Source organism: Neopsephotus bourkii, unplaced genomic scaffold (genome assembly GCF_033783945.1).
Source record: "Neopsephotus bourkii isolate Nb327-2 ecotype Australia unplaced genomic scaffold, CSIRO-AGI_Nbou_v1 NB_1541, whole genome shotgun sequence".
Lineage (NCBI taxonomy): Eukaryota > Metazoa > Chordata > Aves > Psittaciformes > Psittacidae > Neopsephotus > Neopsephotus bourkii.
The window spans coordinates 423,025-438,189 of record NW_026902017.1 but is presented as its reverse complement, the minus strand read 5'-3'; the positions used below and the strand labels follow the sequence as shown (position 1 = coordinate 438,189).

Genomic DNA, 15,165 nt, shown 5'->3' with positions numbered 1-15,165 from the left:
GGATTATAAGATTACAAGCTGTAGTAGAAATAATAGTAAATAAAACAGAAAATGCTTTAAGACTAGTTGCAAAGCAAAATACTAAAATGAGAACTGCAATATACCAGAATCATTTGGCTTTGGATTATTTGCTAGCTCAAGAAGGAGGGGTCTGTGGAAAATTCAATCTTAGTAATTGCTGTTTAGAAATAGATGATGAGGGAAAAGCCATAAGTGAACTTGTGGGAGAAATGAAAAAGATAGCCCATGTTCCAGTATCAACCTGGAATGGAATCAATTTAGGAGGATTGGGATCTTGGGGACAATTTTTAAATGGGGACTGGATCACTAAAATCAGTATAGTGATATTAGGAATATTTGGAGGACTGTTAATTATTCCATGTATAATCCCATGTTTCACCAGATTGATACATAAAGTTATACAAAACATGCAGTTAACCGTCATGCTATTGGAACCAGAAGATAAGGGATGAACCCACTCGTTAATGGTATTAAAAACAAAGACAACTCCATTATTATCCGCTGCTCAAAAGGCAGTTATTAAATTGGAGGCCAAGACACGAATCAATAAGTTGCACAAAAACAAAGGGGGGAATTGTGAGGTATATAGGAATTATTCGTGTCAGAAACTTAGGAGTCGTTGTCATCATTGCATTTTGGGAGGAATGGAAAATCATGTGTAGAATGTATAGGAATGATCAGATTAAGATGGGAGATCCTGTAAATAGATCCTGTAAATACAATGATGAAAAGAAAAGAAGGAACAAAGGAATAATCCTTCCTAATCAAAGTCTTTGTTACTTTAAGGGGTACTGCATTTAACTACTTGAATGTCTCAAATGCTTTGCTAACTGCAGAGGGAGTTTTGTTTAACTGCTTGAATACCTTAAGGGGGTTAGGTAATCAAGGGATACATTCTGTTAGGGGATGAGGTGAAACTTGTGTATTCAATATGTAACTATATAAGAAATGGAATTGAGGGGGCTAAGATAGTGGTTAAGCTTGTGATGATAGCGGAATAGACTCCACAACTTCGTTAAAGTTGTAAAGTAGGTATGCTTTATTCAGCTGAAGACGCACGGGGGATTGGTCCTCCAAAAGTCATGCGTGCCCCAGTGTTGTTTCCCTCTACATTTATAAGGTTGCACCATACGCCTATACATATTCATGTCCTATCCCCGCTTATTACAGTGAGCTAGAAGGTCCTTTGTGCCTGCGCAGTGCCCCCTCTGGTCATGGGTAGGGGTCTTCAAGATGAAGTAAATGAGTCTTCCTCTTCTTGAACTTTTCACCTTTTAGTCTTCACGTATGGCCTTCGGGTTTGGTCCCAGCCATAAACCAGCTGCTTCTCCCCCTTAACATCTGCTTCTCCCCCTTAACAGTAGATTCAGGGGTCTGCTTTTCCCTATCAATAGGTGCTTATCAGTAGAATCAGGTGTCTGCTTTTCCTTGTCAGTAGAACCAGGTGGCTGCTTTTCCTTATCAATAGCTAGTGCTTTTGTTCTGCTTAGTAGGCATGATAGGTACAGACAATACCTTTGCTTAAGCAATCGAATTCCTCCAACCCCCCTGTACAACCCCCCTGTACATTGGTCAACCCTCTGCATCAATCCCCCCTTTTTGTATAAAGTGAGTAAATTCTTTTACTCTATTATTTATTTATGACATAGCTATCCATGTTCCTTCTATCTATTTATGAAGTGATTTCAATATGCATTGTATTATGCAAGGTGCAGTCATTAAAATGAGTAATCCTGTAGCTAAGATTAGAAGGCCTTGTTTAAGTATTTCCCTGAACCATCCAGTAACTGCTAGGTTATTTAGCCATTCATCCAATCCGCCTCCAACAATTCTAAGCTCTTGCATATTTTCCTGTGATTTTCACAGTTTAGCATGAATTGATTCAGAATGGTCAGATAAATTTACGGAGCACATACCTTCAAAATCCTCACAACCATCCTGTAACAATATCTTTGTTACCTCCCTGGCTTGTGCGCTTCTACTTGGAAAGGCTTCTGGCCAACCTGAAAAGGTGTCTGTTAGTACCAACAAATGCCTATACCCCTTTTTCTGTCCTTTTGAAAATTCTGTTGCAACATTTTATATACTGCTATTACCATCCAGAGTCTTTTTGAAATAGTTTCCTGTTTCTACTTGATATTTACATTTCATTTCTTTTTCAATCTTCATAATTTATCATAGATCATTTATAATTCCAGGAAGAAAATTATACCAGAAGTAGTCAATATTAAAACAATTAACATTAATATTCCTGCAACCAGTTGCCTTAACCAGGAGAGATCAGGTAACCATGAAGGTAACTTCTTCAAACCTCAGGCGGTATCATCCTTGGCCATTTTATTAAATATTTTTGTTTGTTTCCAGATTTCCCCCAGATCTGTTTCAGGAACAGGAGTTCTCATTGATCCTTGTTCCACTGGGATTCTATCAATGGTTTTACTTTCTATTTCCTATGGTTGCTGCGATATTTATGATTGCCTTCTCTAATTCACTTATTCCCAAAGATGGAATTAGCCATCTCACAAAACTATGAAATGCAGTACTCTGTTCAGCAATAGGGTTAAACCCTCACTTAACCAATACCATCCTTTCCCTTCAGGAACAGGCCACCACTAAACCACAATACCATCTCTATTAATAGTGTGATTACAATGTGAACAGTGACCTACACCTGTGGCATTTAAACAAACATAGTCTCCTATTCTGGTTCCTGGTGTAGTACATCTTTCCATGAGATAGTGTTGGAAACTGGAATGCCAATTAATGGAAGGCCCTGATCTTCCCCTGATTCAGGCAACTGTGTACACACACAACAGTCACTACAATTAACAACTTTAGTAACATTCTGCATTAATTTCAGGTATAAGTAATAGTCCCAAAGTGGTATGTCAGTTATCACATAAATCCAAATTATGACTGATATGATTTCATATGCGAGGGTCCTGAAGGTTCGATCCGCCATGTCTTCTCTGGTTCTGGTGCTTTCTTTGTTCCTTTATCTTCACTGCTGTAAAGGTGGTCAATATTATCTGGTATGGTCCGCTCCACTTCTCCCGTAGAGGATCTCCTGAAAAATTCTTAAACCCAGTCTCTGGATCTAAAAGGGTGAGTCTGATAATCCACGCCTCTCGCTCTTGTCCTCAGTATTTTCTTCTTTCTTCTAATTGCTTTTCCCAGATTGATCAGAAACTTTAGGAGATAACCTTCTCCCACTTCCAGAAGACTTTCTCCTTTAAACTGGGACTGATATTGTCTTCCATATAAAATTTTACATGGGATAGCCTCTTCTTTCGACCGAGGTTTAGTTCAAATTCTCAATAAAGCCAGTGGTAAGGCTTGGTATCAGTATCTTGACATACTAATCTGTTGTTTTATTATCTTTCCAACTTGCCCACTGGCCTGTATGGAACATGTAGTTGCCAATGAATTTCTAATTTTTGCTAATTTCTTGTACTAAAGGTTGAGCCTCGGTCAGAAGAAATTGCCTCTGGTACTCCAGAACAAGGTATTACACTGTTTAACAATGTTCCAATTACTTGTCTTGCATTATTTATTCTACAAGGGAATGCTTCTGGCCACCCTGAAAAAGTATTCATTAACACAAACAAATATTGGTCTCAATAATTCAGAAAAAAAATTATTTGTCAGTGCTGTCCCAGATAACTTCCTCCCCAATTGTACCAATTTGATTTCTACTTTCAATTTTAGGGTTATTCTTGAGACAGAGCTGACATTGTCACTAATTGAACTATGTTATACAGATTCCTTCCTTCAATTTGTTCATCTAAGTATTTAGACAAAGAGTTGCTACCTCAATGAGTTTTATTATGTTCTTCCTGAACTAGCTTCCAGAGTTGGTTATAGGGGATTATAATTCGCCCATCAGGTATCTGAACCTAATCTTGTTTGTTTTCCTCTCCTTTGAAAGCTCCAATCAATTTTCTATCCTCCTTTGAATACCTAGGTTTAGATTTCTCAATTGTTAGTTTGCCATCAGGGATTAAGGGAATGAGTTTAGATTGTTCAGCTGCTCATTTGGCTTCAAAATTGGCCAAATTATTTCCAATTTCCTGATCAGATTCACCTTGTTGATGCCCTCAATACATAACAGCTACCTCCTCAGGTAGCTGAACAGCTCTTAGTAGTCATAGAATTTCTGTAGCATGTTTAATCTGTTTCTCCTGTGTGTTCAAATGTCCTCATTCTTTCCAGATGGCACACTGTGCATGGACCACACCAAATGCATATTTGGAATCAGTACAAAGATTTATCCCTTTGCCTTTAGCCAATTGCAGGGCACGTTCCAGAGGTTTCTTTCAAATCTGGTTGGCACAGTTCAGTCGGGTGTGAATAGTTCTGTTGGTTGTTCTGCAAAAGGATTCTGGATTGACAACACTGACCACAATTTCTGTATCATGATGTTGCACAAGGGTGGCCTGGTATTTTAAAAAACATGACAGTGGGCTTCTTTCTGTTCCAGGACTGCTGATACCACATGGGACACTAGTACAGTAATACTTTGTCCCAAGGTGAATTTGCGAGCCTCTTCAATATTCATGACAACTCCTGTCACAGCCCTTGGGCATCCAGGCCATTTTTTGCTCACTTCATTCAGCTGTTTTGAAAAATGCACCACTGCCCTCTTATAGGGTCCTAGTTTCTGACTAAGGACCACCAAAGCTATTCCCTGTTCTTCATAGGAATATAGCCAAAAGGATTTAGTCATATCCAGAAGTCAGAGCTGCAGCTCTCATTAGCTCTGCTTTTAAATTTCTAAAGCCCTCCTCTGAATAAAGAGAGAGGGGTTTAACAGTTCATCTAGGGGTCTTACCGGAACACCATAATCATACATCCAAAGTCGGCAACATCCAGTCACTCCCAGGAACATACGGAGATTCTTGATGGTTGTTGACAAATGGCTTCTCTTCTAGCAGTTCCAAGTTCTCTCTGTCCTCCTGTTATTTCATATCCTACATAGGAAACTCGGGTTTGGATTAGTTGGGTCTTTGTCTGGTTACCCAATAACCATTCAGTCCCAGAAAATTCAATAATCCCACCATTCACTGAACACATTCTTCCCTTGTTTCAGTAGCAACTGATAGGTCATCCACATATTGTAACAGAGTCCCCGTCTGAGTGGGTGATTTCCATGATTCTAGTTCCAGTGCTGATTTTGAAAGGACTGTTTTAAAACCCTTGAGATAATACTGTCCAAGTTAATTGGGTTTTCCTTACTGTGTCAGGATTTTCCCATTCAAAAGCAAATAAATTCTGGTTTTCTTTGGCCAATGGTAAGCAAGAGTCCTTAAATCCAAGATGGCAAATCATTTCTGATTCAATTTAGTCAATAAGGAAAGTGGATTAGCTATTACTGGATAAATATCCTCTATAAATTTGTTGATTCCTGATATCTTGAACCAATCTGCAACTTTATTTCTTTACTGGCAAGATAGGAGTATTATATTCCAATTCACATTCAATTAATAAATGTGGGTTGTGTTGGATATTATTTTATTCTAATTGGGCAGATCCCCCTTTTTATTTCTACTTTAACAGGCAAAGCATTTTTCACCTTACCTGGAACTTCAGATGCCCATACTCCCACATACACCTGGTTAAGGATTTCTTCTATTTCAGGGAGGTCCTGATAGCGGAATAGACTCCACAACTTCGTTAAAGTTGTAAAGTAGGTATGCTTTATTCAGCTGAAGACGCACGGGGGATTGGTCCTCCAAAAGTCATGCGTGCCCCAGTGTTGTTTCCCTCTACATTTATAAGGTTGCACCATACGCCTATACATATTCATGTCCTATCCCCGCTTCGTATTACAGTGAGCTAGAAGGTCCTTTGCGCCTGCGCAGTGCCCCCTCTGGTCATGGGTAGGGGTCTTCAAGATGAAGTAAATGAGTCTTCCTCTTCTTGAACTTTTCACCTTTTAGTCTTCACGTATGGCCTTCGGGTTTGGTCCCAGCCATCAACCATCTGCTTCTCCCCCTTAACAGTAGATTCAGGGGTCTGCTTTTCCCTATCAATAGGTGCTTATCAGTAGAATCAGGTGTCTGCTTTTCCTTGTCAATAGAACCAGGTGTCTGCTTTTCCTTATCAATAGCTAGTGCTTTTGTTCTGCTTAGTAGGCATGATAGGTACAGACAATACCTTTGCTTAAGCAATTGAATTCCTCCAACCCCCCTGTACAACCCCCCTGTACATTGGTCAACCCTCTGCATCAGTGACAGACATTCCGTGTTAATGTATTGCCAAGGAATTCAATGACTTCTTAAGAAGTTTCATCACCCAAAGATAAGATCCCAGCAACAGGAGGAGAACAATGAAAAAGAATCACGTTGGTATTTGGATGAAGGAGAGGACAGAATTGGCTGAAACCCAAGACCGAGGAGTATAAGAGACTGTACCCCAGAACTCTTGGTGTGCATCTTGGGTGCAGCGGAGACTCCCCGGCGCACCCAGCGCTGCTTGCTTATTGCCTCTCGATATTAATCAATTGTAATAAAAAATTAATTAAATCAGATCATGGCCAAGACAGAATTTTTATAACACCTCCCACCCGACAGAGGGCGCCAGCCCTGCCGGGGAGCGGCGTGGTACCGGCCGCTTGTGTAGGCGTGGCGCGGGTGCGTAGCCGCGATGCATGCCGGTACCAGCAGACTGTGCGCGGCTTTAGAGCAGTGGAGGGGATGATTCGGTCCCGTCGTTCGTTCGGGAGGGTTTGTGCGTCACTGACCGGCGCCATGGTGGGGAAATGGCGGCGGGCGCCGCGGCCAAACGCGATGGAGGCGCTGGGCGGGCTCCCCGAGGAGGCCGTAGTGAACAGCCACGTCCTGCAGTTCTACTTTCACCAGGCCTTGGCGGCCTACCGCGCGGGGCGCAACCGCGACTTCCGACAGTTCCGCGACGTCATGCAGGGTGCGTTGGGGCTGAGGGGGGAGGCGGGCCGGGCCGGGTGCGGGGGAGGCGGAGCCGCACCGTGTTGTACCTGCACCGTGTTGTACCTGCACTGTGTAACCTACTCCTTGTCCCGCAGCGCTGCTTGTGCGCCCGTTGGAGAAGGACCACATCATGGCCCGGAGGCTGCGCTTGATGCAGTTCCTGTCACGGGTCGAGGAAGGCGAGAACCTTGGTGCGTCCCCAAACCTTCCAGTAGTGCCTGGGGGGAGAATCCGCAGGTTGAGCCTGCAGCCCATTGTCCCTGGCCTCCGTCCCAGTAGCAACCAGGAGAAGCGTTTCTACGCAGAGCAGAAGCCTGGGCTGAAGCTGTTCACCTGTAGTAGCTTTTCCCTGAAGGCAAGGGTCTAAAGAGCATGACTTTTCATGTCTGCATCGTGCTGCTGTAGCCAGGAGCAGTGTCCTAGATCCCAAGCTCCCAGTCTGTCCTGTTAGCCAGACATACACCAACATTAGTGTACATATCTAGGTTACATGTAAGGAAGAAGTTCTTCACTGTGAAGGTGGCGAGGCCCTGGAATGAGTTGCCCAGAGAACTGGTGAATGCTCCATCCTTGGCAGTGTTCAAGGCCAGGCTGGGCAGAGCCTTGAGTGGCATGGTCTAGTGTGAGGTGTCCCTATGGCAGGGGATTGGAACTGGATGATGTTAAGGTCCTTTCCAACCCAAACCATGCCATGATTCTACAGTTCTGTGATTGTGGCTTTGGCTCAGCCTCGTTGCTTCTGCAACACTCCCCCGGGTCAGTTATTAATAGGCACATGGTGCTTCTGTAGCTTCCTATGCCTAGGGGTGGATCTTGCAGTTTAAGCCCTTGGCAGACAGCCTTCTGTTCCTTCTCACCTTCATCTTCGGTAGCTGTGGGATTCGCAATTGGAACAAGCAAACAAGTGACTAGGTCTGTGTAAGACATCTGTGAACCCCTCACAAACAAGCATCTCTGGTCTTGCAGATTGCACTTTTGATAAAGAGTCGGACCTCACCCCTCTGGAATCAGCAATCGGTGTCCTGGAGCTTATTCATACAGAATTCGCTGTGACTCAGGAGACGATGGAAACTCTTCGGGAAATGGTTAAGGAAGCTGTAAGGTGTTTTTGAATAAATACTCTGTTTTACAAAGGTCTTGTGTAAATGACGGTGAAAATTGCCTCAGGTATACTATTATTAGGGCTGACTTGTCTGCAAATGTGTATCTTCAGTGCATGTGCTTCTTCATCAGTTAATGTAGAAGAGTTTCTTTGTAAGTTGGTACTAAGCTGTTACCTGTGCTGTGCTTGATGATCATACATGCTTTTCCAAAGTTAATCTACAGAGTATGGTCATTTCAGTGTCAGCAGAGAAAATGTTTTTTGTTTTCTCCTGCAGGCTGTTATTGTGTGCATCAGAAACAGAGAGTTTGAGAAAGCGGCAGAGATTGTCAAGAGGCATATAGGGAAGGAGCCCAAAAGCCAGGTGAGTCTGTGCTGGAATGAGAGGCAGCTGCTTGAGCACTGTCTGGTATGTCCTATGGGGTGTTGGGGAACAGAGGTACCTGGAGTAGTTTCTGGTATGTCTTACAGGGTGGGCAGTATGACCCCTGAGGGTGTAAGAGGTTTCCTTGAGAAGCACGCTCATTAGGGATACCCAAAGAAGAAAAAAGGGTAAAGGTTCCAAAACTGGAATTAAAAACTCCTCCTTGAGCGATGGACCTTCAGTGCTCTGCATTTCTCAAGCATATCGTTCATCTCTGAAGCTCCCTCTGTTACTTGCATTTTCTCGCCTATCTCCATGGGTTTTCCAGGTATTGGTATTCATCCTTTACCTCAAGGAAAACTCAAGCTCATGTGTAGAGCATGAATTGGTAAGGGTTGGTTCTGAAAGCAGGAGTCCCTATTCCTCTTTCTTTAGGCAGTGAAATGTCTTGGGTGCTGGAGCAGAAAGTCAGGATTGCTGAAAAGAGATGATGTTCCTGTTCCTCTGGCCTTTTCCCAGCCTTGTGTCGGTGTAAAGTAGTTGTGCCTGGAGAATCTCAGATAGGAAGGGGCCAGACCTCATCTGGATCCTAGCTTTTGTGTTTAGATCCTTGTATCTATTCAGAGCATTCTTACCTCTTCTCTAGAAAAAGAAGAAAGAGTTGCTGGCTGTTATCCAGGACAAGGATTGCAGTCATCCAGTGGTCAGAAAATTCTCTTACAAGGACTTCCAGCGGAGCACATTTCAGTTCCTGGAGACTTACATGGATGATTCAGAGCCCCTGCTGCAAACGGTACATGTTTGCCTTGCTTACCTGGCTTCCCAAAACAGCACAGGGTGGAGGCATGGGGGGAACCAATGCTTTGCCAGAAGGCAGTGAAATACAGGAATTTGGCTTTTACATGCCTTCTGTGTCAGTTAATGAGTTTGAGTTTAGGCACCTAATGGTGGATTAAATCCAAAATACCACAAAATCAGTCTATTCCAGAAGGGTTTCTAGAGGTGAGTGCATCTTTCAGTCTGTGTAACAAGTTTTAATTGATAGACATGAACTCTGTACCTGGTGCTGATTTAGCTGCAGGTGGCAGCTAAAAATGCCTTTGAGAGGAGATGACACTGGGTGGCAGTACAAGAAATCACCTTGTAATGGTTATGTGCTTTTTCTCTGTCCAAGATGATTAAAAAGACTTTGAGATCAGAAAATGCAAAAAAACCAAGACGCCCACCAGTGACTCCTGAGCCTGCAAATGGGCCAGAGGATGATACTCAGGAGACGTTGGGAGGGGCAGAAGGCCCAGCAGGAGCTCCAGAGCCTGCAGAAATGGTGAAAGACCTGGAGGGAGCTCCCAGCCCTGCAGAAAGGGCAGATGACCCCACAGCAGCTTCAGATCTTGGGGAAGGAGCTAGTGACTTTGTAACAGCATCTGAGCATATGGAAGAGGGTACTGACCCAGAAGCAACTCCTGATTATATAACAGCAGCGGGTGATAACGTGGAAGATGTATCAGAGCCTACGAAAACATCTAAAGAAGTAGCAGCAGCAGCAACTCCAGAACCTCCAGCTGCTGACCCAGCAGCAACTCCACAACCTCCAGGAGTGTCTTCCAGGGACTCAAAAAGGTGAGCAGAGGAATCTGGCCCTGCACTGTGGATAAAGCAGTTCTCTTCCAGTCAGTAGTTTCCTCTCTCCAGGTAGCTCTTAACTTTCCCAGTGCCAACCCCAGCGGGTCTGCCCAAGCAAGCCCCGGAGGTGCTCAGTGTAAGACTTCTGTCTGCATCACAGTAGAAGTGTTCAGTTGGTTTGGGATTTTTTTTCTGGAGATACTGCAAAACAGGGAGGGAGGGCAGTGGCTGCCAGCAGGTTTGCTCTCACAGAGCAGTGTTTGGTGTCTGTATGGCTCAACCCTTATTTGAGAATAGCACATGGGCATGTTCTCTCAACACCTGCTTCCTTGCTGCACCACCTGGTTTGAAAGGAGGGAGGACTGAAGGTCTGGGAATGCCACCTTCACTAAATTTTATTTGCACCCTGGGGTCAGTTATTGAGGGTGACACCCCTGGGGAAAAGCCTGATCTCAGTGAATTGGAGCCACTTTGGTGATACTTCTACAACCTGCTCAGTTCTGTTTGTTTTGTAGGGGGCCCTCTGGAACTGAAACCACGTATGGGATTTCTGTTCTGAAAGAAGCTTTCAAGATGCTGTCTGACTCCCGGGATTCTGGTGCACTCTTCACCAAACTGGATGAAACAGACTTTTCTTTCCCCAAGCAACTGTCTCCTTCTGTATCCCACAGAACCAAGAAACGGAAAGAAGCGGAGAAACAAGATTCTGACATCTCACACCCTCCTGAAGTTATCCGTAAGACCAGACGCTTGTACACAATAAGCAAACTGGTCATGGAACAAGACGACCAGTACAGCGAGTTGAGTGAGAGGCCAGACTCTTCCCAGGAGCCAGTTGTATCTTCTGCTTCCAGACCTGTTCAGAAACCGCATGACCAGTCTGTATCTACTGGGACGGCCAAGTATGAAATCCATCTCTTGTGGTATATTATAATATGCACCCAGTCTTTTGACTTGCAGCTGACATTGGTAGCATGAACAAAAACCTTTCTCTTGCATTCAGGATGAGTGTATTGACCATCCTTGTCTGCTAGCGTATGCGCAACTGGGCAAAGTAAATACTTTGTCCTTGCACTTCACTATTTGGGTACTGGGGAGGAGAAGATTACCCGTTTTCCACTGGCAGTGGGTTGGAGGTACTGCAGGTAGTACTGGTAGGCAATTTCAGGGTGCATATTGCGGGTAATGTGTGTTTCTCTGTGCTTTGGTTAGTGACATTGACAGTGGAAAGAGTTCATGGGTGCATCTTGTGGTGTGTTTTAAACTCTCCGTTCTACTTCTTCACCTTGCTTAAGGTCTCTGGGTTTTTTTTGTTTTGTTTTTTGGGTGGTTTTTTCCCCAACACCAGTGTTGGATAAGAAACTCCTAGTTGTAACTTTCAGTATGAGTAGTCGCTTACCTTGCAGCTGAAATGACTGCAGTAAGATGTGGGACTATGTTAGGGGTTTTTTCCTGTTTATAAGGATTACCCACAGAGGACAGAAAAGTAGGCTTACTGGCAGAAGTTTAAAATTAGCACTGTTAGGAGACTGTAAAGCTATGAGTCTCATGAGTAGCTCCTGTAGGCTGTAACAAGGATGTGGCAAAGCTTCCTGCTTCAGTGTCTGAATTGCTCCTCTTCTGTTTAGTGAAGTTGCAGAGCAGCCAGCAATAATGATGTTTTGGATCCCCAGGAGTGAAAGTGGAAGGACTGAGGAGAGCTTGATGTCTTTGGAAAGATAAAACACAATCTCTTTCATTTTCTGGCTTAAGAACATCAAGAACATGAAGGTCTGGTTTTGAAGGGCAGGCAGGAAAGATCTTGGTGTTCTGCATTGCTTGGCTGCTTTGGAGTTTGAAGTGCTGGAGAGCGGCCACAAGTTGAGATGTGCTGCAGTGCATCTGGCATCTTTGCAAGCAGTGGTGAAAACTCTTGCTGGTGTGCATTGCTCAGGGTTAAGCTGTCAGAGGTGATGCTGGGAAGGGACTTCTACCCGGTCATTGTCTTAAGAGTCATGGGGGAAGTTTAGTTGATAAGTTTCCTGTTCTTCAAGGACTTGAGTGACAATGCTTTATCTTTTGTTTTGTTTGGGGTTTTTTTTCTGGTAGCTAATGTTGCTGTCCTGGGCTGTCTGGAGTTTATTCTGAGGATGTTAGGGAGCCCTGTGAGAATAGAATTACGTTTTATGGACTCGTCTGAGGCCATGTGCTGTGCCTGACTGCCATGGGAAGAAGCTGGACACAGATATGAACGTGATGCCTTCCCATCCTGTGCCAGCTAAAGTGAGGGTTCTGCCAGACTGGGAGGGAGCCAAGAATGGGGCTGCTGATGTTGGTGTAGGCAGTTCTTGAGTTTCAAGCCCTGATGCTGTGCAAGTTGGTTTCCAGTTCACCTGGGAAGTGATTTATTGTCTGTGCTGCTTGTGTGGATGTCCTGTCTTGAAGTCTTTCTGTGTCTGTACTTATGGTAGCAGTGGTGTTGACAACTCTCTGGAAATCTCATTGTGTGCATCTCTGCTGCAGGCTGTTTCACAAATGTTTATGTTCAAGAAAGAGGTGTTCAACAGTGCAACCTCAAGTAAGAGCACAGATCAGTTATTTCTCAGTGGCTTCAGTTATATTGGATGCAGTATCCTTGGCTGAACCTTCTGAAGGCTTTTTTTAACAGACGTAGTTTAACTTCACAAGTCTGTGTTTGAGGACTGGAAGCAGATGACAGCACTGAGGCACTTGATATCACTGAGAGCCTCTGTAGCTTGGCTGACCTCAGTAGTGCTAGCAGTAAACTAGTAAGAATTAAAGGCTCCTTTGGAAGTCTGAAGGCTTCTCCCTCAGGTTGCTGGCAAGTCTGTGCCACATACAGAGGCCTGGGAAGTCCAGCTTTGTGTCTGCTGTAAGCACTTAATTGTGTAGTTAATACCCTCTCGCTTGTTTTTGCTAATGCTGGCTACAAAATACAGCACTCCACCTGTATTGAGTACATACAGCACACTGTACCTTCAGATAGAGGCTGCTAAGGATTCATCCACCTTCAGAGGGGACTTGAGGAGGTGGCAGTCTGTTTATATATATCACTTTATGGGCACTTTTCTCAGCACTGCACCCTCATCACAGGCTTGCTTGCTGTATCCTCTGTGTCCCTACCTTCTCCCCTAAAAACACCCTCCCTAGCCAGCAGCCAAAGTAAAAGCTTGCCTGCTTTCAGATCCCTCAGAAGAAAATGGAGCAGCGGACAGGGGTCAGAAGAAAAAGAGAGTTGGAGTGAGGAGGATGAGCTTTTCCCAGGTGCCAGTAAGTACAGAGCCCCTCCTGTGGGTGTTAATTGATGCTAATCCTGGCTGTGGGGCTCATTTATGGGTTTCTTCAGTCTTCTGTGTGACTGAATTTTGAAACCAGAAACCCTGAAACCCAGGAAAATCGGTAACTGTCCAGGTCTTTGTACATCTGCCTTGAAATGTGTGCCAAAGCTACCTGTTCCAGTCTCAGATAAATTATGCTTAGCTTAAAGAATGTAAACGTCAGAAATACAGCTTTTTTCCCTGTTCCTACTTTAGTACCATGAAATAAATGTTCAGTTTACATTTTCAGTCAGATCAATTGTCCAGTCCTTTTTGCAGCTAGATATGTAGCTTAACTGGTGAAAAGGAATGGATAATGGGTGTCTAATTCCAGCTTCAATGTACAGTCTAGCCACATCCTGGATGGATGCCCCTGTTCTGGCTAGTTTAAAACAAATCAGATCCTATTGGAAAGCTTTCACGTGAAACAGCTGGGGCTGCAGAAAAGGGAAGGATAAAGGAGTTTGGTTTGTCCGTCATGGGGTGCTCTCATTGTAGGCTCTGTATTTGCAGCAGTTAAGCTCAAGGAAGTCTGTACCTCTGGAGTTAAGGTGAAATGTAACCCTGTTGCCTTGTTTTTCAGCATCATTTGAGACAGCCAGCTATAGCAGTACAGTCTTCAGTTACAAGAAACAGGTAATGTGGAGCCCTTAAGTCCTTTGAGCAAGGCCTGAGATTATGATATATCTGCAGAGAAGAGCAAAATTCCAGACAATCTGAAATACACTGGTGGGGGTTGCTGCTCAGACTGCTTTCTCAGCAGCCTGCAGTTCATTACAGCAGGGTGAGCTGCTGTCATGCTTTAAATGAGGAGGCTGGATTGGAAAGTGCTTCCTCAGGCTGGTGCTTGTGGTATCCAGGCTTGATCCAAGTTGTGCAGGCCTTTGCATTCACAGAGATGCATGGACTTTCCCTGTTAAAACAGCCCAGTTTGGTAGTTGGTAAAGCTGTGTGCAGGGCACTGGGTATGTGCATGAAGTCCTTTTTCCTTGATGCATGTGGTTCAGAGCTGGGTGTGCTGGGTTCCCTCCATGCTGGGGAGGTTCAGCATCTTGTTTGGGTGAAGGACACACGTACAGCAGCTGTTGCTTGGGAAATGGTCCCCACTTTGCTGCTTGGAACTCTCAGCCTGGCTTGTAGGAGAGCTGCTGGCTCTTGTGCTTTGTAGCACTCTGCTTGTAGCACTCTGCTGGAGGTGAGCACTTCTGTTAACAGGTACGAGAGCACATCCACAGAGGAGTGATTGTTGTGTGTGCTGTTGCCAGGACATCTGTGCCTTTCCTACATGTTACTAGCACAGATGGTAAAGGGGAGCTAACACACACAGGAGGAGTTACCATGTGGTTCTCTGCTAGTGGCACTCTGAAGCTGCACTTTGTACTCACAGGACACTGCTTACATGCTCTTTTGTAGAAATGGACAGTGGAAGAGAGCGAGTGGATCAAAGAAGGTGTGCGGAAGTATGGAGAAGGGAAATGGAAGGCCATTTGCAAGAAATACCCCTTCCAGAACCGCACAGCAGTGATGATCAAGGATCGCTGGCGGACCATGAAAAAACTGGGAATCCTCTAAAGCTGGGAGTCACAGGACCTCCAGTGGAAAAACCTTTTTCTTTGGGAAGACAGACTGGAGCATCACAGCAGGGGAGGCTGCTGTGCCTGTCTCTGATGTATGTGTATGTGTGTGTGTGTGTGTGTGTGGGGAGCCCCTGTGGCTAATGACACCTGAGACTGATGTAGCAGACAGAAATCATATGACAAGAACCAAGGAGCCTTGAGCTCTAGATGCAGG

General features: G+C 44.5%; 2 protein-coding genes across 3 annotated transcripts in view; one reads left to right on the top strand and one right to left on the bottom strand.

Moving 5' to 3' along the window:
- The window catches only part of NFAT5 (nuclear factor of activated T cells 5), a 138,266-nt gene that overhangs the window by 91,191 nt on the left and 31,910 nt on the right, over nt 1-15,165 (bottom strand). The gene's annotated exons all lie outside the window — the stretch shown is intronic.
- On the top strand, nt 6,774-15,048 carry TERF2 (telomeric repeat binding factor 2). Of its 2 annotated transcripts, none has more exons than XM_061370379.1 (10): nt 6,774-6,945; nt 7,064-7,159; nt 7,935-8,065; nt 8,348-8,434; nt 9,081-9,227; nt 9,609-10,054; nt 10,729-10,959; nt 13,242-13,327; nt 13,958-14,010; nt 14,788-15,048. In XM_061370379.1, the coding sequence occupies exons 1-10, from the start codon at nt 6,810-6,812 to the stop codon at nt 14,944-14,946; spliced, it is 1,572 nt and encodes a 523-aa protein (XP_061226363.1). In that variant the 5' UTR covers nt 6,774-6,809; the 3' UTR covers nt 14,947-15,048. The 2 variants fall into 2 exon arrangements, with proteins under 2 accessions (XP_061226363.1, XP_061226362.1); XM_061370378.1 differs by having other exon boundaries at nt 10,573-10,959.